General features: G+C 35.7%; 3 protein-coding genes across 13 annotated transcripts; 2 read left to right on the top strand and 1 right to left on the bottom strand.

The window, feature by feature from the left end:
• The first annotated feature begins 697 nt into the window (after nucleotides 1-697).
• LOC110853375 (solute carrier family 22 member 15-like) lies at nucleotides 698-4,917 on the top strand. The gene is made up of 8 exons (XM_022101637.2): nucleotides 698-1,308; nucleotides 2,042-2,256; nucleotides 2,851-2,954; nucleotides 3,033-3,160; nucleotides 3,245-3,434; nucleotides 3,635-3,933; nucleotides 4,001-4,363; nucleotides 4,668-4,917. The coding sequence occupies exons 1-8, from the start codon at nucleotides 1,242-1,244 to the stop codon at nucleotides 4,772-4,774; spliced, it is 1,473 nt and encodes a 490-aa protein (XP_021957329.1). The 5' UTR covers nucleotides 698-1,241; the 3' UTR covers nucleotides 4,775-4,917.
• A 3,075-nt stretch (nucleotides 4,918-7,992) lies between these two features.
• LOC110853636 lies at nucleotides 7,993-12,940 on the top strand. Its single transcript, XM_022101939.2, has 9 exons — nucleotides 7,993-8,086; nucleotides 8,549-8,687; nucleotides 8,758-8,983; nucleotides 9,242-9,360; nucleotides 9,443-9,548; nucleotides 10,891-11,178; nucleotides 11,644-12,096; nucleotides 12,230-12,453; nucleotides 12,664-12,940. The coding sequence occupies exons 3-8, from the start codon at nucleotides 8,860-8,862 to the stop codon at nucleotides 12,286-12,288; spliced, it is 1,149 nt and encodes a 382-aa protein (XP_021957631.2). The 5' UTR covers nucleotides 7,993-8,086; nucleotides 8,549-8,687; nucleotides 8,758-8,859; the 3' UTR covers nucleotides 12,289-12,453; nucleotides 12,664-12,940.
• LOC110853635 (proteasome activator complex subunit 4A) lies at nucleotides 12,938-27,279 on the bottom strand. Of its 11 annotated transcripts, XM_035854448.1 has the most exons (36): nucleotides 27,065-27,279; nucleotides 26,358-26,531; nucleotides 26,082-26,119; nucleotides 24,475-24,777; nucleotides 23,728-23,868; nucleotides 23,540-23,653; nucleotides 23,406-23,464; nucleotides 23,136-23,329; nucleotides 22,907-23,030; nucleotides 22,730-22,809; nucleotides 22,515-22,663; nucleotides 22,237-22,440; nucleotides 21,891-22,167; nucleotides 21,585-21,809; nucleotides 21,429-21,527; nucleotides 21,227-21,361; nucleotides 20,935-21,144; nucleotides 20,608-20,864; nucleotides 20,353-20,536; nucleotides 20,106-20,272; nucleotides 19,950-20,035; nucleotides 19,734-19,870; nucleotides 19,477-19,671; nucleotides 19,242-19,393; nucleotides 19,024-19,159; nucleotides 18,870-18,965; nucleotides 18,166-18,789; nucleotides 17,526-17,642; nucleotides 17,138-17,190; nucleotides 15,147-15,197; nucleotides 14,928-15,068; nucleotides 14,662-14,864; nucleotides 14,387-14,592; nucleotides 14,095-14,325; nucleotides 13,798-14,016; nucleotides 12,938-13,732 (listed from the first exon to the last, which is right to left on the bottom strand). In XM_035854448.1, the coding sequence occupies exons 4-36, from the start codon at nucleotides 24,726-24,728 to the stop codon at nucleotides 13,598-13,600; spliced, it is 5,655 nt and encodes a 1,884-aa protein (XP_035710341.1). In that variant the 5' UTR covers nucleotides 24,729-24,777; nucleotides 26,082-26,119; nucleotides 26,358-26,531; nucleotides 27,065-27,279; the 3' UTR covers nucleotides 12,938-13,597. The 11 variants fall into 11 exon arrangements, 9 of the variants coding, with proteins under 9 accessions (XP_035710341.1, XP_035710342.1, XP_035710340.1 ...); XM_035854449.1 differs by lacking the exon at nucleotides 26,082-26,119; XM_035854447.1 differs by lacking the exons at nucleotides 26,082-26,119; nucleotides 26,358-26,531; nucleotides 27,065-27,279 and adding an exon at nucleotides 24,866-25,071.
• Between the last annotated feature and the right edge of the window lie 128 nt (nucleotides 27,280-27,407).

Genomic DNA, 27,407 nt, shown 5'->3' with positions numbered 1-27,407 from the left:
GAAAATTTAGAAATTGTGAGATTCACACGAGATCTACGAAATACCAAAAATAAAAGCACCTCACAATTTCACACACAAATTCGATCCGAAACCCCATCAAAATCCGAGCATTTTCATTCACCCGTACCTCTAAATTATACAAGATGCTGTTGATGTTTTTACGACTCTATCTCATTTGTGCACTACATACAAACAATATATCTGCGTGTGTGGCATTATGTAAACGAATTATAGATGAAGCAAGTCGCAATCCTTTCGAGAGGAGATCGAGGATTACCCGTCGACGAGCATCGCAGTGGAGGATAAATAACATGCAATGAAATGGAATCATTTATAGCTCCGCTTAATTGTTTGTTACGCATTCGTCTCCACGAATCGTGGAAGATTTATTATTTAGATTGATTGACGCCACTTGATGCGAGTTTAGCTCGCTTTATGATTTACAATGTAATAATTGCGAAATAATGTGCGAATTAGGAATGTGTATCGAGGAAATAAAGGGAAAAGGGGCAAAGAAATAAATCATATTGCGACTCAATCTTGACAATGATAATGAACTGATAAATAGAAGAAAAATTATGATAATTTGGCATGCTTTTAAATAAATCTATTTTTTGGGCATGACTTGACTTGACAATGAGAAAGAAATTGGATTGAATGGGAATTGTGATGTATTTTAAGAGGTGTGTAAACGTCAAGGGAATGAGTACACATTAATGTTTTGAAAGGATAAAGTAGTTTGAGTTTTGGATGTGGTACAAGTTATTGAAAGATATTGACATTTTGGAATTTTTTAAATTATTCTATAGATTTTTCATAAAGAAAATTATTTATCGGAATTTTTAGACTTTTGAATCGTTGTGCACTTTTAAGAAAGTGGTATCATTACCTAATATTATTTTGCACGATCATATTTTCTATGATTTAAGTAATCGGCGTAGAAATTTAGCTTCCGATGTAAAATTAATAATTTAATTTTAATTTTTTTTTGAATTTATACTTCAGGATAGTATGACTTGAATAAGTGAACTAAACTTTTATACTTCTTTTGGCTTTCTACATTAGATTTGAGATATTTTATAGTTATTTTATAAATTATTGTTTTTATATTGTAAGGTTTTTTAGACCCGATTTTTAACATTTTTCATTTCACACCTATCCCAAAACATCAAACAAGTTACATTTTAAAATTTACTTTGAGAAATTTTGAAGCCTTTTCAAAAGTTCAACTTTAACCGAAAATGCTACGAGCATCCATACTTATGCCAGATGGGCATGAAAACATAGAAAGCCTTCTTCTCTCCTTGGGTAAGAAAATCTCTTACTAGAATTTACACCCAATTGCGTCGTACTTTTCTTTAGTACAGTAAGCAAAATATCTGTAATTCAAGGAGTAGTAAACCTATAAGTTGTTTATAGCTGCAAATGTTTGCAGATATAAAAAATTATATGTTGCATTGTTTGATAATGCAACATATCAATTTTGGAGTAAATTTCATATAGATTTCGAAAATCATAGACATTTTTCTTACAAATTTCGAATTTCTGACTCGTCGAAAAAAATCTGAACTAACTTAAATGATCAAAAACTATTAAGAATGACTTCTACATATGGCTAAAAAGATTTAATTGTTAACTGGAAAATTCTCAAATCTATTTTATTCGAAAATGCACAACTACTCCTTTAATTCTTTTGTGCAATGTTTGCGCCTCGCGAAACTTACTTACAAATTCGAAATTTCTAAGAAAAATGTCTATGATTTTCGAAATCTACATAGAATTTGTTGTAAAATTGATATGCAATATCAAACATTTACAGCTTTTGCATAAGTGAAAAATAAGCAACTTGTACGGTAGTTGTTCATACCCTTTCGATTATTTTGCCTACTGTATATTTAGTAAAGAATTTAAAGATAACGAAAACGATTCAACTTTCAAGAATTTTCTCAGATTTTACAAATACGTAATTTTCACAATAATCGTGCTCCTTGCTTGCGCAACGTATTGCTATTCTTAATTTATATCGAATTTACCCACGCAGGTGGATTCTCGACTTTCCAATTATGGGCAAGTTTCGCAATATTGAGTCCGGAGGTTCCGGCTGCAATGATCGCAATGTTGCCCGTGTTTGTGGGGGCGAATCATGCAAATGAAGAAGCCCTAATTGGTGGAATAATTGGGAATAGTTCGTCGTCGGAAAGTGGAGAAGATGAGAATTATTTTGTGGGGTTTCAAGCCGGATCTGTGATTCAAGAGGTGAGTGAGTACGCAATATGTACTTGGGGATCAGACACGTACGTCAAAGGCAGAATACACAACTTTCAACAATACTAATACAAAATATCACTCCTAATCTGAAAAACAAATCCATATTTCCAAATCCAACCCACAATAACGTAAATTTTGTAATTTAGTTAGAAAATCCTCTTGAAATTTAACTTACATCACTTCAAACCCATTCCTTTTCTGAAATGAAAATCTCCCGTAATTAGTCGTAATTCGAAATGAAACTGAAATCTGAAAACTGAATTCTCTAAAAAAACATTTTTTTAAATGTCACGTGTGTTTTTTAAATGTCCAGACATGTCACTTTCAACATAAAAAGCTATTCTCATCTAATTCCACCTCTGACATCAGTAAAATTACTCCTACATCTTCAGACGAGTTACACAAGTGCATGCATCACCAACACCCACGTTGAAGCTGACAATCGGCCGAAACCTCTCCAGTTCCGGACAAGTGTACACTCTACTTCCACTCTTGCCCTTATCTGTCTAGTTCAAATTGGACCAAGGAATGGTCGTGACGATGATCAACTCTTAAAACCATTGTTTATTTATTTTATTTTAGTGGAATTTGCGCGGAAGTTCGGCCTGGGTTCCAGAAATGTTTACGAGTTGTTTCATGATGGGTATGATGTCGGGGGCAATTTGTGGATCGCAGCTGGCAGATCGGTATATACATATGAGTACAAATACGCAGTAATAATAAAGTTGATATGTAAAAGTAATATAATTTGGTAATAACTTTAGCTATGGGAGAAGGAAGATTCACTTTCTGTTAATTTTGACCATGTCAACTTTTGGAATTTTGAGTGCACTTGCACCCAATCCGTGGGTATATGCGGTACTAAGATTTTTTGCTGGAGTGGGGGTTGGAGGTAGGTCAAGGTCAAGTGAAAGGTCGTGGCGACACCATTGTCGAAATTATGGCGTTATATAAACAGTTGTCTTCTGATACTTAGGATTCTACTGCATTTACAGCATTTATCTCATGGAATTTTTAACTCCTGGGTGGCGCGTTATCTGTGGAAGTATATCGTTCTGGTTCGCGGGAGAGATGGCGTTAGCATTTTGTGCGTATCTAATTCCATCATGGCGTCTACTTTCGTTGGCGGCAGCACTACCAGCGTTTCTAGGATTGATGACATTTCCGTAAGAAAATTAGTAGAAATTCTGCGTGAATTTTAATGTAATGCCCAAATGTTCATTCTTTAAGACCTGAATGAATTTCAAGCCAAATTATCCATTTAAAAATGCCTCTCATTTATGAATTTTACAATCTTCGAAAATTAAAAATAGGAATTCAACCACTCGTAAAACCAAAACTTCATGCACACAAATTCTCTCTCTAGTTGGCTTCCAGAAACCCCCCGGTGGCTTCTATGTCACACCCAAACGTCCCAAGCGACCTCCGTGTTTTCCCAAATTTCATCCTGGAACGGAACCCCACCTCCATCGCCCGCAACAATTGCTTCCCTCCAAAAAGTAATCACTACTGAGGAGGAAAATTCCGGAAGTTCGGGTCGAACCTCCCACTCCTTGACCCTCCTCTGGTCCAATTTCCGATGCAGACTTGCCATATTTATCGCCCTCTTCTTCTCCGTGGCATTTTCCTATTATGGCATAACTTTTAACGCAAAAAATCTTTCAGGTTAGGCGGTGAATGACTCTCTTTCATTCAAACTTTCAATGCAAAACAAATGCAAAAAATATTTCAGGAAACCCTTATCTCAACATGGGCTACATGGGTCTCATCGACATGATTGCATTTCCTGCGGGATCCGTATTTTCGAACGCGTTAGGTAGGAGGAGAGTAACGGCGCTCTTTTTGAGCATGGCGTCCATCACGTTGTGCGTCCTGATCGGATTGGAAATTTACTTTAGCGGGGAACTAGCAGAAATTTATGTGACCATATTAAGCTTTTTGGCCCGATTTGGAGTCGCTGGGGCTTGGGGGGTGGTCGTTTGTTTTTGTCAGGAATCCTTCCCAACGGTCGTGAGGTCAACGGCGTTAGGGATTTGTTGCCTAATGGCGAATACGGGGGGCGTCCTGGCACCGCAGATCGCATTTGTGGGAACGGGTAAATAACCAGAAAATATGGACTTTGTTTTAAAAGAAAATGTAGATTTTTTTGTAAATATCATGCATTCAAATTGACAAACTTATGCGTTTCGAAAAAATCATAGAAAATTTCAGTTCAAATTTCAACAAACTAATAAAATTCATAAAATTCCGATTTACAATTTCTACAAGGAAATGTATAAATTTTGAGGATTAAGTTATATAGATAGAAAAAATTCGAGTAAAAAAAACTTTCAAAATTATCGACCAAATTTTCGTAAAAAAAATTATAAAATGTTATATATTTGCATTTATTTTTGCAGTATGGCCAATGTTTCCTCACGTAATTTTTACCGCTATCATAATAGCGTCTACAGGAATGACTTGGCTTCTCCCCGAAATGTCGGGCAAACCTCTGGAAAATTTTTAACTTTGTCTCGCCCGCAGGGATTTACGAGCGACTTGAACCTCGCTCAACTTACATATTAATGTCTTCAAGATGCACAACTTTTTGTGCAAGCTGTGTACATACATCCAACAATAAAATAAAAATATGTTGTATGCAAATACCAATGTCAGCCAGAGAACTGTCGCAATAAACAAGTTGCATAATACGAAAGAATCGGAAAGCATTCACCCAACTCCGACATTTTTAAGTAAAAAAGCGAAAGGTGTCAATTCACTTTTCAACTGGAAAGTATGCACATTTGTCTTTTTCTTTGCAATACAAGACCCACCTCATTTTTCATGCAATGTACTTTTTCATGCAACAACACAATTTCTGAATTTAGTTTCCCAAACTAATAACATTTTTATGCGTCTTATTTTTAAATAATAAAATTTCCGGCTTCCAACTTACACAACTTTCTGACTACAATTACCTCAAAATATTTAAACCACTTAAAACCAAAATCAGACAGACCCCCCATTTTCATAAAGTAGTCGGCATTTCTCCAACTAGTTTTTAATATAATTCTTTGCATACAGTTTGACTGACTCAATTTTGATTAGATTTTATTTTGATTTCGACCACGGGAAATGACATTTCATTTTGTTACCTTTCCTGTTACATAACTGAATGCACTTATTTATTACGTAATAATAACTTCTAAATGTGGATATTTTGTTATGTAATACGAATCCATAATCCATCCATGAGCTGTTGTTTTGTTTGCACATGAAGGCCAGCATACAAGTACGTGAAGGATTTATAAATCAAATATCCAAGCAACAAAGGAAAGCGAGGTGAAAGCTGAGTCGAGTGGCGTGGGTTTGCAGGAGGAGCAGTGTTCCATGGATGGAGATGAATGAAATGTACTATTTTGAGCTGTTTAGGCATGCAAGAATTCTATTCAGTACAAAAAGTTGTGCGTATTCTGTACGAATGTATTTTGCATTTGCATAATGGAAAGTGAAATCGTTATATTTTTTTGTAAAACGAGTTGTGTAAAAAGAATAATTTTCGTACAAGTTTATAGTTTAGGCTAAAAATTCGGGTTTTAAGTCTTTATAAATTTTGATTAGATTCGGTTGTTTACTTAGTTTCGATTTAGTTGCAGGTCTCATTAAGTTTTTATGATAAAAAATTCTACGTAAACTTAACGTATAGTTTGGACATATCATAATATTAGAAAACTATTTTTAAATATCGAATGCCTAATTAAAGTTTGCATTTTGATTTTTTGCATCAAATCACAAAAATATGACAAATTAAAACTTATACTTTTGTGATTTAATCCCTGCAAAAATGTATCACCTTGCGAAATTGTGGTTAACGAGATTTCATGCACCTCCGAAACACTGGTTGACCTTTGTTCGGACAGAAAAACAAAGAAGTTGTCAAGTGTGATCTTTCATAAGTGTGGAAACTTTTTCAGCAACAAATCCTATCATCTTATAATCTCATTAATGTTTGATTCATCTTTTGCCAAATGCAACTGATGGACACAGTGAACTTGCGTCTCTTTCGTGTATTTAGCGTTGTAATTGAGTGATATAAGTAATAAACTAATGAATTATCTACTTAAATTGATTCGGTAAAATTGCAATAAAGTTATTGCTACAAAAATTTGCAGTTAGGACGAGGTAATCCTTTGAGTTTTTGTTGCTGATTTTTTAGGTATATCGTAAGTCAATTATTCATTAAAATATAACTGCTAGAATTATAATCTAAAATTATATTTTTTATCAATTGTGCTAAATTGTGTTACAAAATTGTTTATATTGTAACTAAAACAAATTATAACAATGCGTAACATAATTTGTGCGACACTTTCATTTATTTGTTCATAACATGTAATAAAACTCATTGTTAGATGCACATGTAGCATTTCAATAATAATATTTTTTAGTAGTAGTAAATGCAAAGAAATAAAAAGCTAGTAATTTTGAAACATTTTTAGGCGAGGATATTATGTCAATCTATATTTTAGAATGTAGAATATTTAATTATTTGCATAGTAAAATATCATTACTTTTGTTGTTTATTTTATTAAGTTTTTATGGGACGCGAAATAGTGCTTGGGCAGCTTACAAGTATCAATTTGATAATGAGGAAGGTATTGAATTCGCAAAACAAAATCGCAATAAATATTTGCTAATAGAATATCGTTCCTTTTGCATACAAATTCAGAAGAAGCAAAATGTGGATCACTTCATTTTAAGAAGATTACCGAATTTAGACGCCAATCCCTCACGCCGGTAAGTGAAAAACAAATAAAATTGCGTATTTTTGAAATTTTTACAAAAACCAAAACCTTAAAATTTTAAGTTGAAATGGAGAAGTGCTGATGCATGTTGCAAAAAGAAAGGAATGTTTCTCCACACGCCGGAGAAAGGATTTGAGAAAACGTATCTTTATGAAATTTTAATTGAAAACCCGCTGGGTGAGTGAAAATATATTTTTTTAAGCTTTTGCAACTCATTACACCACGAATTATGAATACTATATACATTCACGAAATTAAGCAAAAAAAGCTTTAACAAAATTTCATAATAATTTATTTGTTTGACGGATTTACATTTAGCAGAATACTGGGTTTCTGGCAACAATTTTCGATCTGAACCTACTTTTACTTGGGAATTTGGGACAAGTCTCGAGATTCCTACGAAAGATAAGGATGGCGTTAAATTAGAAGTTCACGCCTGGGCGGAAGGTCAGGATGACGAGGAAGGCGATTGTGTGGCCATATGTCCATCTGGCCGGAGAACAAGGGGGTCAAACTAATCAAGGGAGATTGCAATGAAGAAAGAAAATTCATTTGTCAACGTGAGTGTCAAAGCCTTTAAACCTTTGTTCCATGTGAAAGTTTCAAGTTTTCTTATTTTTTATGATAAAGTGAAAGTGTAAAAAAAATTGCATTTCAGTACAGCAACAAATCGGTGGGAGGGATGTAACCCCGGCAGGTATTAAGGATTATTTTGAGAATTTTCTTAATACAGAAATTAATGTGATTGATAAATCTTTTCCTAAATTTTAGAAATGCAACTATGTAAAAGGAACAAATTATTTAAAAGTATTGGTGGATTTCAATGGAGTACAATTCCAGTATGTGAATACATGCACACATGTAATATGCATGCATAATTTGCATATAAATGATTTCATATGTATAGTTAATGCAAAAAATTTATTGGCAGATGAGATGGCGAGTTGCAAATTTCTGCTGTCAACAGAGAGGATGGTCGCTTGCGGGGAACTTATTAAATTCTGATGGAGATGCAGTCCGCAGAGATCTTATTGGTAATTCTAATCCTAAGATGAATTCACAAATTATTAAATTTTTTAAATAAAATTATGATTGATTTTCTTAATGGACACTTGACAGTCATGTTTATGATATAAAGTCTCAAAATATCTAAGTAAGCGATTCACTTGTAGACGATCTCGAAAACAGTAAAATAGCATGTAATCTTATGAAATTTTGAGTTTTGTTTGATGATTTTGATATCTCAAAAGTTTGCCGACTTAAGAAATACGTTCCAAGATTATAATTTAATGGACTAAAAACTATGTTTCAGCAAGGTATATTTTTTCAAAATTCTTAAATTAAGAATATTCAGAACTATTGATAATATTCAAAAATTTCTACACTCCTGTACTACTTCCTCAATTAAAAATAACTCAATTTCAATGAATATTAGGATTTTGTTCTTCATATGCTTTAAATTTTTAACCTTTTTTCATTTCTTACTTTTCACGAAGCCATGTACAAAGATGTCGACCGACTCTACATGTGGACCAGTCTAAACGACTTTTGTTCTGACCGCGACTTTCGCTGGGTGTGTGGTCGTGGCGAAACGAACGCGTCGAAATGGAGGGACGCCAATCCGGATAATTATGGGTGGGCACGCAGAATAATCATATGATCTAAAACTCTATAATATAATAATTAACCTATAATTAACATGCAGGCTAAACGAAGATTGCGGACAATTTTATTTTAAGTGATCAATAAACAATAAATTATAAACTTATAAACAATAAACAATAAAAATTGATAACAATAAACAGGGATGCCATCCGATAAAGAAGAAATTTTCTATGCAAATGATCTCTACTGCGATGACAAGATGAATTATCTCTGTGATGTTAACCCCCCTTGCCCACCAAACGAACAGTATCATTGCCCATACAAAGGTAAATTATTAATTACATATTATTGTGATATCGTCAACCAGGAAATAATCGAATTAGGTTTTAATTGCTAATTGATTTAGCTACGTACGTAATCATACGCGATACCTTCGTTTTAAAAATATGAAGATATATCCTCCAAAACACATCGAAAAATCTTTACCAATGAATAATGTGAAAACTTTCTGAATTTGTAATATGCAAATATGTCGCGAACTAAAAAATATACATTGACACTTTCCTGGATATCATTTGCGATAGGACTGCGCGTCATGAATCCGGAAGATGATGTTGATGAAGACGCTGATTTATGCAAGTTTGTAAAATACCAACAGATCCTGGATACGCCTCTCGCGACGTATTATAAAAGCGATACGGATGTAAGTACTCATTAATTTTTTCCGTTAGCATTTAAAATTTGATCTACCTAGGTACATGTTAAATATTTACCTTTTTAATCAGTTAACGTGGGTGGGTGCCATGAATTGTTTGAAGAAAAACAATTTCACTCCAGCCTCATATCAGGACGAGGAGGACATTGAATTTTTCAATGAATACATTCCTGAAGGTAACAAATTTCGAAATTGAAACTTTACTGTCATTAAGTATATCTGTGGTGCCTCGTCGACCGCTTTGGATCATCCATAAAAAGGTCTAACACATAGCGCGTCTCAAAAAGAAATTCAAACTTTGCCAGAATTTAGAAAATATTAATAGAAAACTATTTTTCCTATAAAATTTTTCGATATCTGACCTCTGTGACTTGTTATTAAGGGGTTAAACTCATTAATTTGAAATACGTTTGTTTGTCTGCGTGCACAATAAGTGGATAAGGATTGTAATCGAATTTAGCGAGAGATCGGGTTTAATCTGCTGGGAATTTAAAGTTGACATTGTGTAAATATTTCTGCCATTTTTTTGAAGTTTTAACAGAACAAACAATTCAGAAAAGTAGGGATTTCGGTGGAACTAGATTTCGGGCTGGCGGAGGAAACAAGGCGATTCGGTTGGGAGCGCGCAGTGCTACACTAAATATTATTTGACACCACTTTATTTTTATTTTGACGTACAACTTATTCAATTTCCTAAATTTCAGACACGAATTTGTATAAGTTGCACGTCAAAATAAAAATAAAGTGGTGTCAAATAATATTTAGCACTGCGCGCTCCCAACCGAATCGCCTTGTTTCCTCCGCCAGCCCGAAATCTAGTTCCACCGAAATCCCTTGTTTGCTGCATTGTTTGTTCTGTTAAAATTTTAAAAAATTGTCAGAAATATTGTACGCATTGTCAACTTTCAATTCCCAGCCCATCAAACCCAATCTCTCGTTAAATTCGACTAAAATTGTTATCAACTTATCGTGCACGCAGACAAACAAACGTATTTCAAATTAATGAGTTTAACCCCTTAATAACAAGTCACAGAGGTCAGATATCGAAAAATTTTATAGGAAAAATAGTTTTCTATTAATATTTTCTAAATTCTGGCAAAGTTTGAATTTCTTTTTGAGACGCGCTATGTGTTAGACCTTTTTATGGATGATCCAAAGCGGTCGACGAGGCACCACAGATATACTTAAGAGCAGTACTCATAGATATCGAGAATTTTACAACTATTAAATGAAAATTAGTTAATTAAATTTCACTAAATAAATGTAAAAGTCAATTTACACTGATTTATCAATGAAATCAGAAATTTAATCAATTTTGATCAATATTATTGATTATATTGATTAAATATCAGTTACATCAATAAATACTTTGATTGATTCAATTTCACACGTGTACACATTAGTATTTCTGAATAGATTTGTAAACCTATGTATAAATTGCATAATTTAATTGATCAATGCAGTAATTTTTATCTTTGGCCGATTACACGATCAATCAATTAAATAATTAATTCCCAGAATCCACCGACCCCAAGAACCCCTTTGAGGCTTGGAATACCGCCTCTTCATGGCGAAGGGGAGGTCGTGGCGATATTCTGAAGTGGGAGGACGGCTCCACCGTGAATGATGCTCACCTTATCGAATTTCACACTCATGATGAAATTGATCCCGTTTGCGGAAAGACGATGCAACACTTGGGCGAGGTGGGAATCATGTCGGAAAATTGTTTGAGAAGATTGAAATTCTTTTACAAAATAAGGAAAGCCTCCGTCCCGGATATTTTGGCCATACAGATCTGTCCGAGACGTAAGTGTGACACGTTTGGCAGGTTTCTCCGCAAAATTGATGGTCTTAAGAAAACATGATTTGAAACAAGAAAATCGATTTGGCATGCAATTCTAAACCATTGCAAATACATAATTGCCTGGTATGCTGAAAACCTTGAAAGAGAAAATCGTAATATTCTACTTTCTGCAAATTATATCGTTTTTGCAAATGGTACATTCCGAAACATTGCATAAACAATTTATCAACTTTTTCGAAGTTTCTCAACTCAAATATTTACCTGTGTATGTACTTCCAGAGAAATGCAATTTGGTGTAATATTTACATATTTAATTTGTTGCAGACCAACAAATTAATTTTGCAACATACCAAATTTCTGCAATACACATGCATCCACGATAATTATTCCGTACAAAATTTCTCTGATTTTCCAACACAGTTTCAAATGCTTTCCTCTAACCATTCCAAATTTGAATTGCATTTCAGACGCCGTCATGAAATCATTCTACTCTCTCTGCAACGCAACTCTGGTCACTGTAAATCCCAAATCAAAAAATGACACCAGGAATTCTACCATATTCTTCCCCAAAGCAAATTTCCAAACCCTATCAAAAATCAGATTTCAGAACAAACTCCTTAAAAATATTGTCGTTGATTTCAACCTGAACGGAGATCACCTTCCCAGCGTTTACGCGCACCACCCGCATCGTGCTTTTAAATTATTATCCCTGTCAAGCGCAATTTATATCAAATTATGTCCCAAAGTAAATCCTGACCTTATTGTGAGTGCGTTTCGATATTTCCATTATTTGGACTTTGTCACGTCTCAGAAGAGGACGGAACTCGTGTCAGCACCAGATTACAAGTGGATTAACAGATTATTGCATGAATGCTTGGTTAATTCGACAAGTTTTCGGTATCGCACTGACCGACGAACTGGTAAGTGAATAAATTACGGTACTGATTTTGAGTAATTTGTTGGTCCGTCAATTCATACTGATTTTAACAAGGATTTTTGAATTTTTAATGTCAAAATTGAAATTGATACGTAATTTCCTCCCATTTTATTTAGATAATTGCTCGGAACAAATGTCCTCAGTATTTGTGTGTCAAAAGGAGCAACCAGTTTAACATTCGGGAGAAAGATCCATTATTGGAAATTTTGTGGAAAGTAGTCGAGTTTGTGCAAAATGCTTGTTTCTCCTACTTTGAAGAAGGCTACAGCTACAGAATGTTTCATCGATTTGGAAACGCATTAGTAGATTTGTGGACGAGCCCTGATATTCGGATAAGATGGTGGGTTGCATTTTCTTAAAGTGCAAATACAACGTATGTTTCGTGTTAAATTTAAGAATCTGGTGGTTGCTAAATCGGTATAGATAATTTGGAAGTGAAGGTTTAGGTCGGAAATTTTCTATTATTTTGAAATTTGGATCAGAAAATCTAATAGTTTATGAAATATTTATTATGAAATTCGTGTCCTAATTATCCCTAATTTTCTACTAGGTTCAATCAGATAGAATCCCACAGATTTTGGGAACGCGTGCTGGGGCCTTTGTACGAAGTGGATCTTCTCAACATGGATAAATGTAATTTCGCCGTAGTTTCCAAGAATTTAAATGTTCGCCTCCTTCCAGAAAATATTCCTAATAATGCGAGATTGTTGGGAAGTAGGGCAGTTGACAGGGAACCAGAAGATGATTAAGCAATAGAAAATGTATTTATGTAAATATTTGAATGATATAGTTTCTCATAAAAATAAATAGTAACAAAATTTGCATTACAGTATGCTTACACAAGTTTTTAAACTGTTTAATAAATTAATTGATACTTGATGATTTCATAAGATTGACTTTTAAACCGAATAAATAAAATAACCAGTCATAAATTGATTAGACGGGATTAACTGCAGACTTGCTAATTTCTGGTGCGCCGAACCACCACACCTAAGTTAAGTAAGTGAGCGCACCGGTTCGCCGAGCCAGAAACTAGCAAGTCTGATTAACTGGGATTGACAAAGATTAGATTTTTACGTATTAATAAATCCTCAAGATGGTTACACTTGGTTCGACATGACAAGCAATTAATCCTGTAACGTTACTAACTTGTGAGGATTAACATATTTACCTTGACAAAAAATTGCACAACATTTGACAATACAAAAAACATTTACTGAGGGCTAATGTATTATTAATTAACATTTAAATAATCTACTCTAGTGAGGGATCTACCTGATGATAAATTACGAAAATAATATTAATCACGTAGTACTTTTGCATATAAAAAGATAATCTTGGGTTGCTAAAATTAATTAATCAATCAATCATGTAATGTGTCAAATTAACATACATATTACAATAAAATAATTAGGGACATTGTCAATAACTTGGTCTAGTACTGAGTTATCTACAAACAGCTTAAACTCTCATCTCAACCCTACCTACGCGTAGTAACATGGAGACACGAATATATCGGTGAGAATACATAGCTGATCTTCGGTGAACTTTGTCTTGTGAATGGCCCAATTGTCGTGGTGGGTTCTTCGGAAGTCGGAAAGGCATTTGCGGATGGTGGCCTAAGAATTAGAAAATTTTTTTAAGTGAAACAAGCAAAACAGATTTTGTTGTCTAAAATATTTACCGGAATTGGTTGCGGATCATGTAAATGTGTCGTCAGTACGACAAGAATATCAGGTAAAAAGGCAGGAACGTGATAAGGATGGGTATCAACAAATGCACAAAGTCCCAAAATTGCAGAGTGGGCCGTATCAATCTCTTCGGGAATAAGTGCGGCTCGTTTCCCATCTTTTGCCCTTTGTCGATTTCTTTTAAATGTTTGAGTCGTTTTTTGAAAGGATTTCTGAGCAAGAATTTAACATTTTTACTGTAAGAATTATTAATTTTCGAATTTATTTATTCGATTTATTTATCTTGTTACCAAAAGTTCCATCGGCTCTGGGACAAGGAGACAGTGCAAAAATCCACAAATGATTTTCGAGCTGAGTTCCCTCACTTCCAACTTCCTATCAGATAAGAGTCTCAATACTAAGTCGACGACTTGATGAGACCACGTTAGACTTGTAGTGAACACGCTCGTGTTATTTAAGGCGAACACTTTTAGAAATTCGAGAACACAAAGACGTGCTCGCCACGAGGGGGACAGAGAGGCCTGCAAACCAAAATAATAATGATTTTGTGTCGACAATTTTGAAACTCTATTGAGATCGTACCTGATTCAAGTAGATGAAAAGTGTATCCATATGCTTCGGATTGATTAACGTTCTCGCCAACCCGGCTAAAGCAGAACAGGCCAAAGTACTAACTTCTGGATCTGGATCGTAGCTCTCAAATTGACAAAATAACGGAATAAATCGGAAGAAGGAAGGATGCACAGAAGATTCGTTGTCCCAAGTGGCAGACACGATGAATTCCATTGCTGTGAAAAATAAGTGAATTGAAGCAAATTACTTTTAAAATTTCAAAATATTTTCTAATTAATACTCACCGGTCTTAAATTTGAGCAACAATTTCCTAATTTCAGCATTTTCTTCAGAGTCTTTCTCATTTGCTTGATACTTTGCAGCCTCCTCCTCCAAGGAGCTCAAACGATCAAAGATAAAGTCCACGAAGGTGTCGTACCTTGGGCACAACTCTGAATTAAATGGAACTGGAGATTCAACATCCCATTCGAAAAATGTGCTCAGCACTCTACTCGAAAAAAAAAGTTTCCTTAGAACTTTCAAGACTTTGTTATGTTTATATGTCACTCACCGCCCCAACTGCGTTCTCACACTCATATATGGAATGGGCGAGTCGAAAAAGTGCTTCTTGACGAGATCTAGCGTTTGAACGTACAAATCACCTCCACGCCATTGCAAATTTGTGATGACTTGGTCGAAAAATGTCATCTCTCTGTAATCAAGAATAAATAAATGAGTGAGTGCAATTAACAAAATATTAACTACTTATTTAGTTATATTATTAACTCACTTGAACGCATCAACCGACGTAGTCTGAGCGGTCTCCAAACTTTTGATGAATCTGAGCAAGGATTAAATTTGATTGTCAAGTTGGGCAATTTTTTATTTAGACTGTGATCGGTCTTGTGAGATATTGAGAATGTGTCAGATTGCACTTTAAGCGGGAGACCCTTAGAACTTTCATCTCTTTATTGTTAGTTGGATAACTATTTTATATTTTTTTTACGCATCATTTTATAATGATAAGTAACAGTGAGTTACTCCGTAAGGTTCCCAAGGTTGGGGCCAATCTTTTTTTCTGGAGGGACGACAACGACAACATTAAATTTAATGTTTTGACAGAATTTGACATTAAAAGTACTTTTAATTATTTGAAATCTAGCCTTAATTAAATTGTGAACCAAACCTGATTTATTTGTATTATTTAGAGAAACTTAAGCACATATACTTTGCTCTTCTGACTGACCGACATGGGGATGTGCGTGACATGACGGTAAACAAAGGAGCTGAAGGTCACTGTTTTGTGTCGATGACGGAAGCGGTCGTCGAAAAGTTTAATACCGACCCGTTAAACCTTGATGGTTGTAAAGCTAAGTAAGTGACAAAGGGTTCGCATTATAAAATGCCATTGTACAAATCAAATTACAAAATGAGCAATTTACAGAGAACTGGAGGAACAATGGGGCTGGAAAGTGAACCCTGAGATGACGTACTCCTTCCATATATATACTGATGATGACTGGGTCGTTGACCAATTGAAATCCATGATCCGGAGAAAGTTCGGCGTCGTTTGTGCCAAAGCACCGTATTCTGCAGAAGTAGTGTTAGCCGAACACAAGGAGAAAATTTATGCTCATTTGAGACAATTTCTTCCCAGACTTCCTCAAATAAGGGAGGATTACTTCCACAACCCTCCTCCTCCCCCTCCAGATAAACTAGAAAACGCTCGTCTACCCCCACCACTACAAAAGAAACTAATCTGTGATTTGTGTGGTGTGTTTATAAGTAGACAACGTCAAACTCTTGCGGAACATATAAATGTATATATTTAATGTTGTTATTATTCAACAATACCTATCGCTAATAATGTGGTTGATATTAATTTGCCTAGATGAGCCATTACACTGGTCCCAATGCACTAGCCTGTGATATTTGTCCTTGCACTTTTGCAAAAGAAGCGAACATGAAACAACACCGTTCCCGATACCACGTAGGAGCAGAACCACAACAACGGAGTGCGTTTGGAATTCGTGATATGAGTGATGAGGTCGCACGAAAATGTGATGCCCAACTCGAGCGTATCCCATTGGAAGAAGGTGCAACAAAAACCCAATACAGATGTATCTGGGTCCTGGAAAATGGACAAAAATGCGGACATGTGGTTGCTGGGTCAATCGGTTCTCGGTAAGTCCATTTGATTGTCATATGAAATATTATTTTAATACTTTTCTTGTTGTAATAGTGAACACGTTTGCACCCATCTAAAACTAAAGCCATATACATGCCCTTGGACAGGATGTGGCTACGACTCTGCGTTTTTCAGGAACATTGTCCGCCATTACAAAGTATATGCCCCTCTATAATTATTTATTGGTACTTACTATACCGAGCATTTATTTGTAGAGTAAGCATGAAGGAGAAGAAGAAGAAGACGATGAGGAGGAAAAGTCGGAAGACCATCCACCGAGAAAGAGGAAATGTAAATGAGGTCACACTCCTTGAAATTAATCCTTCAAATGACTCAATCACCCGAAAAAATCTATTTTGGGAATTCAAATGACACAATCAGTAGAATACAATAGTACAACTAACTAAAAAATCTTGCATCCACGTCGTCCCCCTTATAAGCTTGCAAGTAGTCAAACACGGACGTGTAAATTTCATAGCATCTCTTCGAGATGAGCACGTCATTTCCGGGAATAATAAATAAATATTTAAATATTTATTATAATTAAAGGAAATTAAAGGAAAATAAATTAAATATTTATTTTATTAACCAACCTTTGTCTCAGGAACTCGATAAAGAATCGCATCTTGTTAGGGTCCCGATTTAACTGGAATTTAGAAATGAAAATGAACTATAAATTAACATCTTTCCAACAAATTATGTTAAGTCACATAAATTAACGACAAGTTTAAAGTAAATGTAATAATCCAATATTTCGGCACAACACATACCTAAAAAGCAAATTTTGTGAACTTCTAATGTTTCAATAAAAAGTAACAAGCGTCAAGATATACAAAACAATTTAATACCGCAAGCAAGTAGTAGGTTTAATTTTATTTACGTGGCACAATAATTAATTAATTAATTAATTCCTTTTCTGTCAATAACACACCAACCACACCAATTACACCAAGAAAGTCAACATTTTATATTCATCATTACCACATTTCTCGCCTTTCTGCCCGATCCGCTGTCACTTATCGCCATTTGTCCAATCAACGCTTGCAATAGATCAGCAATACTTCCCGGATAGCAGCGCAAATTTTGGCAGAACGGAATCTGCACCACCCATTTTCAAGAGTAGAAAATAGAAAGAAAGAATTTTTGTGATTAAAGTAAGAAGACGAGCAAGTACGAGAACGAAATAAGCAAAGTACTCAAATTGAAAGCGTGACTAATCCAATCCACAGCAGATTACAGAATCAGAACCCATAGATTATAAAATAAATAGCAATAAACACCCTCAAAAAAATGTACAAACAGAAACCAATAATTTACTGTAAAACTTTATAATAATGTATCCGTAAACATAAGTTATGCGTAAGTATCCCGTAAGTTACGCCGGGTTTAGACTTCACGTTAGCATCACGTTCTCCTCCCAATCCGATTTTTTGATTGGCTAATCAAAAATATCACTAAGACAATTAAAAATTTCGACCAATCAAAAAATCGGATTTAGAGGAGGACGTGATGCTAACGTGAAGTCTAAACCGGGGGTTATGCACGAAATTTGTACGGGTTTACATATAATATCATCACCACAAACTCATAATTTGCGTAAAATCGCCGTCGCCCAGCTTACCGTCGGATACTGCAAAGCCACACTCCACGCGTCCATTGTCTCTTGAGTCACGGAATTCAAGCAATCATTAAAAACGGGACGTAACGCCTCCTCCCAGAATTTATTCGTCTCTTCGTCATTCCACAACTTCATCCCATACATGATCCCGCATAAAATATCCGCTGCACATTTCTGCTTCCACTGATCCGTATCAGTTCCCAACGCGTGGACTAGTCCGACCAAGAGCCGCACCCCGTCTGGCCCGTTATTTCTAGCAATAGATTTGCAAATGGATGCTCGCTTGTTGGATTTCGTCTTCGTCTTGTCCTCCAGGCTCCACAGTTCCAACAGCTTAGCCAAATAGTCTGGATTATTGAGGTATCTGTGGGTCGTTTCAAGTAAAATGGAACGGGCAGAGGATTGGTGGGTGGTAAAGTTGGAATAGTCTTCGGTGGGGAGTTTTATCTTGAGGGTGCTGGGGAGGTCAGAGTATCCAAAATGAACTTTGTGGATGTGAATGGGGTATGGAGATGGGGTCGCGGGGTGTCCGTTGGTAGGAGGTAAGACCCATGTGGAAGTTGTAGGTGTGGTTGATGAAGATAATGGGTTTATCTTATATTGGAGGACGGAGTGGACGGATTCTCCCTGGAAAATGGATACAAATATTCAATTGTGGTGAGTTTCTTTGAAGAAAAAAAGGTCATATCTGATTTATTTTGATTTACCTCTTTGAGTACCAAGGCATCTTTTGTAATCACCGTGACTGAGGGGTATTGTCGTTTGAACAAGACGAGCAACCAGGACAAGGTTGTAGTCGTGGTCTATTGTAAAACACGACGTTAAAACCATATATGTATAATGGCGAAAGTACTAACTTACCCTTCGAATGTCTATGGAATGGGAGATAAGTCCATCGAAAAATATTTCAATCATTTCTTTCGTGACGGGAACGTCAGGATCATCTACGATTAAAACGCTCAACATGTTGGCGCACATAACTTGACGTCGCCAATGTCTACGGGAGATGTAAAGAACTTAAGTAAATTAAAAATTATATTCTATTCAATACAAAATGTTAAAATAGCTCATATACTTACGTATTTCCGTCGACTCCGGCTTCTGTCAGTCCGTTTAGCAGTTGCAAAAATATCTTTGGATTTTCCGGAGTTTTTATAATCTTATAATCCAATCTGGAAAGTTGTTCCTTGGTGAGAAGTGATTTTGCCAAGTCGAACATTTTTGCATTTTCCTATTAAATAATTACATTGGAAATTGAATCTGTTCATGTTCCATCAAATTTATTTTTACTGATTAAATAATTATTCATATTACCGAAAGTCGTAATTGAAGCGGATAATACACAAAATTTTGTGTTATGCTGTTCTTAATCCTTTCCATGATTTTGATTATGGAGTTCTTTTCAGAAAACGGACTGTGCACCAAAGCGAGCCATAGTTGTTTCAAGCCAGCCCAACTGTTGTGCAAGAGTGGAGACCCACTCCGACCCAGCATCGTGTACAAAGTGCCCTAATGAAATTCAAATATTTCAAATTGTTTTTTTTTGTTTTGTCACAAAATTTTGAAATTACCTTATACTCGTCATGATGTGTGCCCTCTTTAAGGTACGGTTCGAAAAATGAGGTCACACTTCTTGAAATTAACCCTTCAAATGACTCAATAACCCGGAAAAATCTATTTTGTGAATTAACCCGAACTTTTGCGTAGTCTGAAAGTAATTGATAAAGGAATAATCTATAGAATAAAATAGTACAACAAACGAACAAGTCGTATTATCGTTTTCTTACGATTGATACAAAGTTTAAAAAGGGAATGGAGTACAGCGACGTGACTTTTCGTCCAGGTCGTGCAGCCGGCACACCTACGAGATTCACTACAGTGTCAATCAAACTTAAAACGTATTTTATTTTGGTCCTTCTTGTTAATTATTTTGACAAGCGTACCGGATTCTTTTCATGTGAACGTCATAACTCCGAGTGATCAGGCCACCACGAGTATATTTCTTTTTAGGATCAAGAGTATTCTGCAGGCTAAGAGAGACTGAGGATTTCGACACGGCGACCATTCTCCGTTCAGATTCGACAAGGGGAAATATTAGAGAATCAAAACCCTGTCAAGTTTATAAGTTAAATTAATAATTTGTGAGAGGAAGGTAATATTTAATTTTGTCATATCTTTTAAATTTTTTACCCTCATCAGTGCGATGTAAGCATCCACGTCGTCTCCTTTATAGGCTTGCAAGTAGTCAAACACGGACGTGTACATTTCATAACATTTCTTCGAGATGAGCATGTCCGTTCCGGGGACGAAAATGTCTGGCTTCTTGAAGCCAAATTCGTACTTATCTGGAGATAAGTCGGCCACACTATCCTCCCTACATTTAAAAATACGATCCGATAATCATTAAAATTCTGATTTAGTAAATTTAGTGTAAACTACTCTTACGACTCGACTGGGACGTCATCCCAGAATCGGAGCATTGTGCTAATCCCATTATATGCGCTTAACAAGACTTGCAAATTCTTGAGTAAGGTTTTGTTAAAGTCAGCGTTGCTCTCCGTAAAACTAGCCACATTGGCAAGTCGGGCAGAGTACGTGGTGAAATACTTGAGAAATATCTCCACTGCCCAATCATACTCAGGTTTTGAGGGCATGTGCCAATTCATCTTGACAAACCGGGGATCAGCGGTAGCGCCCCAGTCCTGCAATTAATTAAGAAACAATTAGCACACGTTTCTCATGTAGCCTTAAATTAAGTAATTAAGGTCTTACCCGAATTGCTAAATAGTTTGGATCGTCATAATCCGCTTGAGAGATACGACACTCAATAGGATAAATATACACGAGACTTTGCAGGAAACGGGACAGGGCGTGTGAAGCGAAGGTGTAGCCCTTCTTCCCATTCAGTTTGAAGACCGTGTCAAACGTTGATTCAATATCGGAGCGGTACTTGAGTAGTTCCACTCCATCGGTTTCTGTTATCTGCAGAAAATTTATAGAAAATAATGGTACTTATGTTATAAATCAAAACTTTTACACAAAAAACAACAATGTGGCTGCTTACATAAGAAAGTAGCAGCAATTGAAACAACAATGTCTTATCGATATCCTCCTCATCTAAAATCTCATCCGATATATGCGACCTAATTGAGGCACAGAGCTGTGGTAATATTTTCGGAAGAGCAATATCCGGTCGAGCCTAAAACAATACACATATCATTACTCATTAACTCATATGAACCAAAGTCGTATGTTTTACAACTTACCACAACGAACGCTTGTAAAATAGAGGCATACAATTTCCCAGATACTGCCGTCTCCAACGTATTTGCAAAAGCAAATGAGACAACTTTTTTAATCACAGCCTATAAATTATAATTATTATAATTAAATGTCTCTTAATTAATTTGAAATGGTTGAACCTTGCAAATCTTGGTCGAAGATTGAGTCGCTATTCGGTGAAAAACTGCCCAGATAAATTTCTCGAGCGAAATGTCCTCCACATTTGCTCCTTCATTTATAGTCCTGTTATCCGCCATCCGAGTGTTTTCTACTTGTCGGGAATCAATCAGGTTTAAGATTCGGTCGAGAAATTGAACCAGGAAATCCTCCAGACATCCAGACGCTAAACAAAGTTCTCTTTCATCCTAAAAACAAAACAAAAAATACTCATTAGCCTCGCCATTTTGGATCCGCACTTTTCTTTTCGTTACTTCAAAATTAATTACCTCATCCTCTAAAGTCTCCGCCAACGAGGAACAGTCTACGAATGGGAGAAGATTAAACAACCCATGCAAACATCCCAACGCACTCAACGTCTTGTACATGTCGTTTGGATCTATAGCAGGGAGGAGTGAGAGAGCAAATGGGATGACAAGTTTGCGCCCGTCGTAACCCTCCACTTCCTTTCGACTAGACATCAGAGGGAGCAGGATAATGGTTACCCAGCGCAGAGTGGTCATGTATTTGCGGGGTTCCGTAACAGTTTCGACGATTCCCTCGTACCTAGAAAAGATATACATATTGTGCACAAGTACATACATTGATTGGTTTTTATAAAATTTGTAAACATACTTTTCTAGGATGGCCGGAATTATAATGTTAGGTCGAATACAGGCCAAATTCTTTAGCACGAAGCCGCAAATGTTGAGGTCGAGGTAAAAATCAAGCACGATGTAGGACGTAGCCTTAACAAATTTGTCAATCTCTTCGTCCGTTAATTTTCTTTCGGACTGAATTCTGTACCACCAACGTTTCTTGTTGTCAATATAGCGTTCCCTGAAACATGACAAATAATTAATAAATTTATTAATCTGATTGAGAAATGATTTTCGATGGGTTTTGTGGCTCACTTTTTCAATCGAAGTGAAAATGAGCTGACTAATTCATTTAGTAGTGCACCCAGTGGCATAGTCCACTTGCCGTGATTCGTTGGATTGTAATAAGTTTCCAAACTTTTGAGAAATGTGCATAAATGTTGGATAGCTTGGGGGCGATTTCCCTAAACAAGTTATTTACCATTTAGTTATGCAAATTATATTATACAAGTAATTATTTATTTACTCACCAACGTGGAAACCATCCATCTGGCTACAGAGGCATAGTCGAATTGCTTCAAACTATTTTCTCTTGCAGCGTTACGAGCTCCTTTAAAGCAGTTAAAGAATTGAATGCACATTGAAATTGGATAAACTTGGATAAACATATTAACCTATGTAGAAATTCTTAATTCGCGTTTTTTTACCTTTAAAGTGAACTGGAAGCTCTAAATTTTTCATAATTCGGGCGTACATGGTGGGCAAATAGGGGGTCCAGTCGAAAGAGCCGGGCATATTCCAGGCCGCGGTTGAAAATAGGGACAGAACAGTCTGTAAGAAAGTCAAGATTTATTCATTTCGTTTTGATATAAACCTCAGTTTTAAATAAAAGAAGTTTCGGAAAAAATATAAACAGTTATAAACTTTATTACGCACCCATTCCCACGTCGGTCCATTATTCCACGCATCGCAGTAGCTAAGTAAGTGTTTCATAAACTCGTTAATTTCAGACTCAGCCTGTACGTCCAAAAATGGGAGAAAGTGCTTCAACATTTCTAGGCCGAAAACCATCTTGGGCGATGTAGGGCAGAGCATGGGGGAAAACTCGGCAAGGACTTGAGTAACTGTGCCTGAAATAGTTTCGAAATACCACGTGTAAGACAAATAAGAAAATGTCCTTCTCTGCATACAGCAATTATTTTGTACCCGGTTCGAAGTAAACATTAGAGAGTCGTACAGTTTCTTTCAAGAGGGCTTCCAGTTTCCTGGAAATTTAATTACAGAAAAGTTAGTATTGAAAATTTGAAGAATTATTTTTATCAGTATTTTTATCGTCTTACGCGGATGCATTGTACGAGAGAGTGTACTTTCGGTGGAAAATGCATCTATCAACGGTGTCATACAATGGACGCCATGCGATTGTTATGTCGTCCCGGGTTAATAGCTCAGGTTTTCTTGATTAGAAGTACACTTAATTATTATAACGTAAAACTTGGCCGGAAAAAAATATTTCCGTTATAATTTTTACCGGAGGAGTATATTCAAAACATCTGCAACATCATTTACAATGTTGAGAGGACATTCTTTTGATGTGATGATCTCGACATATAGATTTATTAGTTTGATGTGTTGCTCTTTTGTGAATTTCCGTCCATACATAACAATGTATCTGTAATTAAGTACGAATTTTACTAATTATTATTTCTTAATCACAATAATTTTAATTATGCAAAAATAATCATCATAAATTTTCATCTCCATTATTTCCAATTTCGAGAGCTCATATTAATCCATTACGGCAGTTGCATCTTACAGAAGCACATTACAGTTCTTTTTACTTCTTGGAAAACGTATCAAGTTAAAAATAGCCGTACTCCACTAACGGAACAGGACGCGAACAGAAGTCTCATGCATAATAAGTAAGAATTCAATAGAACAAAAAAGCTGGATGTGGAACACACTCCTTTTCTTCCCCGATGTTCATTACCTACTTAAATCGTCACTTGTTCTCCAAATAAGTACTAACACGTGCATAAAAAGTTATTGAAATGCAGTGCAAAGTCAAACATGAGGAAGGAAAGAGACTAATACGCAGTTAGTTGATACACCAAATTATTGGCACAATAACACAGTCTAACAGAAAAAGGTATCCAATTAACAGGAATCAGTTAGCATTGGGTTGGGAGTGAAAATTAATACACATTTTAAAGGGTTGGGTCATAAAAAATTATCATATGCATTATGTTATTTTTTAGTATACTTGTTGTACACTCACGTTTTCAGTGATTTCGTATAAATCGTCACTCCAATCTGGAAATCTTGACTTAGAATGGTATTGACCAAATTTGTAATGATTTTGTCCAAATATTCTTCCGTCTCTGCTTGGAGTTCTTTGTAGTAGGGGAGATTTTTAAGGAGGTGGTTCTCCTTTTGGAAACGATTGTTCTCCACTTCTGTCACGTCCATGGCTTCATCCGGATCATTCTCATTAAGGTCCGAACTCTGGTCATCGTCCATTTCCTCGGCCATCTTGGGAGTAGCGGTGCTATCCCCAACACCAGACGTGGAATTTGATGATCTGAAAATATACGTATTTATACTAATTTTGTCAAAATTCAATATCAATTTCCGAAATTTTCGCGACACCTCACTCTGACGACACTTACACATTAACCCCACCACCACTGGTCGAATATGTTGACGGATTACTACCACTGTTACACTTTGTAAACATTTTTCTTCTTGTTTCCTAGCTAAATTATTTAAACTAAACTTGGTATGATTATCTAACTACGACGTAGGTTGAGAGAGAGAGTGTATGTATGGTGTTCCGAGCCCAACGGGGACATTAGAAGGACTAAACGAGTCAAGCGCTTACTATTGGACTTGACTGAGCTAGGAGAATAATAATGATGGATAAGATCACACCATCGCCAAATTGAATGTACATAAGAAAGAAGAATAGTAAACATGAATAATTATTATTAGTAAGTTAACAAATGCATACTTCGTAGTAGTAGATTTGCAAATGCGTTGTGTTGTCTGGTTGGAGTTGTAAAACGGTATGAGAGCACAAGATATGAAATCGTATCGAGACGAATACATAAACAGTCAAAGATATGACCTAGAATGTCGTAACATACTGCTCGAGAAAAAAGTGAACTTCATCTCCTTTCATAACTAGATCGTTTCCGACGAATGCATAATCTTGTCCCAAATAGTGACAAAGTCAACCAAGTCATAAATCATGCTTGGGTGGAAGCAAAGGATGGATATGCACAGCAGGAAAGATGGCTTTAAACTTGTCACAGATTAAACTTGTCCTACATCGTTCGGAACATTCTTTCGCTCTCTACATAAATAAATAAATATGACATTGATCTGGCACCCTGACAAAAAACTGAGAAAGGTGAGACGGACCTAAACTAAACAAGAATGCACCTGAAAAGAAAAACCTTGTCCTCTTTTTCGCATGAAAAAGGAATATTCATATCCTTCTCGGAATTTGTGTTAAGAAATTAGCAAGATAGAATTATGCAAAAAATTCGAAAATATTTAAATTACTAGATCTACATTTTTACCGCAATTACAAGATGCATTCCAAATTGGAATTTCTAACTAAACTGACTTTACGAGTTTTACTTTACTAGCTATTTAAATAGTTTTGTTGGCACTCGTATCAAAATTCAATCAACACCTCTCGCCCGTGAGAAAAGATAATTATTATTTACAGATGATTATTATTCGCTGCAACGAGAAAACATGTGCAGCATGCAAATCCATGACATGACTAGCATAAGCATCCACCCGTTCTTTCTTTTAATAAAGTCGGTCTGGGCCAGAGAGTCTCGAGTCGAATGGATATCGAGGTCGTTAACTAACCTTATTATGTCTCCGCGATGGAACGTTGACTAAATAACCTACAAAATCATAATGATAATTAGGTTATCGTCATAACAGTGGAGAGGGAGGCATATGAAATTGCAGAAAGGTGGATGATGATTTACTTAAAAGATTGGAACTGGAGCAGGAAGTCAGTTGTAGTTTCATGCGAATGGTTTTTGCTCGTTTGAATTCGCAAACTTTTTTTGTGAATCGAGATTATTTGGAGCACGCACAAAATGTGAGATGCTCGAGAATGATGTTCTTTTTACTTACCCGAGTTCAGAGTAGGAGATGATGAAAACTGGGCCGATTTTTATTTCTCGTTCTCTTATCAAGAGCGGAAGGAGTACAGTACGTTTTTTGCCACTGTTTTCAGAGTGCTTCTGGTAATAAACTAAACTGCAAAGTCGAGTAGATTCAGTGACTCCGAGGGGTTGAATTTAAAGGCTAAAAATAAATAATGAGAGACATAAATGGTTAATTAGTATTTCTTTAGATCTACAAAATTAACTCGTGATTAACTTTAATATGTGAAATGCAACGTAGTGTAATGAATGACTAAAACTAATAAACTACATTTAAACACAAATAAGCAATCAATTAATTGATTAACATAGCTTTAAACTTTACATTTTGCATATGTAATTTGATTCATCGAGATATTTTTAAGTTAAAAATTTTAACTTTGGTGAATTTTGAAGTTACACAAGAAAAATTCATTTCATAAATGTTCAACAATGATTTGCACAATCATTAGTTTCTCTAATTTAGATTTACTTGACTTATTAAGCGAATTAACTTCTGATAATTTGCATTACTTTTCTAATTGCTACTTTTTTTATCAAACCACAAAAGACTGACAATTACTAAAAGTCAACTATTCAAAAATGTAAATTTTATTGAATCCTTTTCTTAACATTTAAAATTTAAGTAAAATTCTAATTTTTCAAATCAGAATTATAAATCTTGAAATTACTTACCCCAACGACTTCAACACCATGACTGGGCAAACAACCATTCGCTCACTCACACCACACACAAACCAACAATCACTGGAGAATGACCATACAAAATTGCAAGCGTTATGAATATGAAGATGACAAGCAGAATATTTTTGCACTCTATTAAAAAACAGCCTTGATAGCTCAGAGATTTTTGCGACTGTGGCGATGACACTTCAATTCTGCAATCGAGTTCTGTCTTCTACGTGATGATGACGAATCTGGCGCTGAACAGGTGGTAGCAGTGGTGGTTTGGTCGGATTTGCGATAGACATAGAGACGGCGATGCGTATGAAAAGTGCGTATGAAACGTAATTAAGCA

The sequence above is a fragment of the Folsomia candida genome, unplaced genomic scaffold, assembly GCF_002217175.1.
Source record: "Folsomia candida strain VU population unplaced genomic scaffold, ASM221717v1 Fcan01_Sc008, whole genome shotgun sequence".
NCBI classification, from domain to species: Eukaryota; Metazoa; Arthropoda; class Collembola; order Entomobryomorpha; family Isotomidae; genus Folsomia; species Folsomia candida.
Note: the sequence above shows the minus strand (reverse complement) of the source record. Positions and strands in the feature narration are given on the sequence as shown.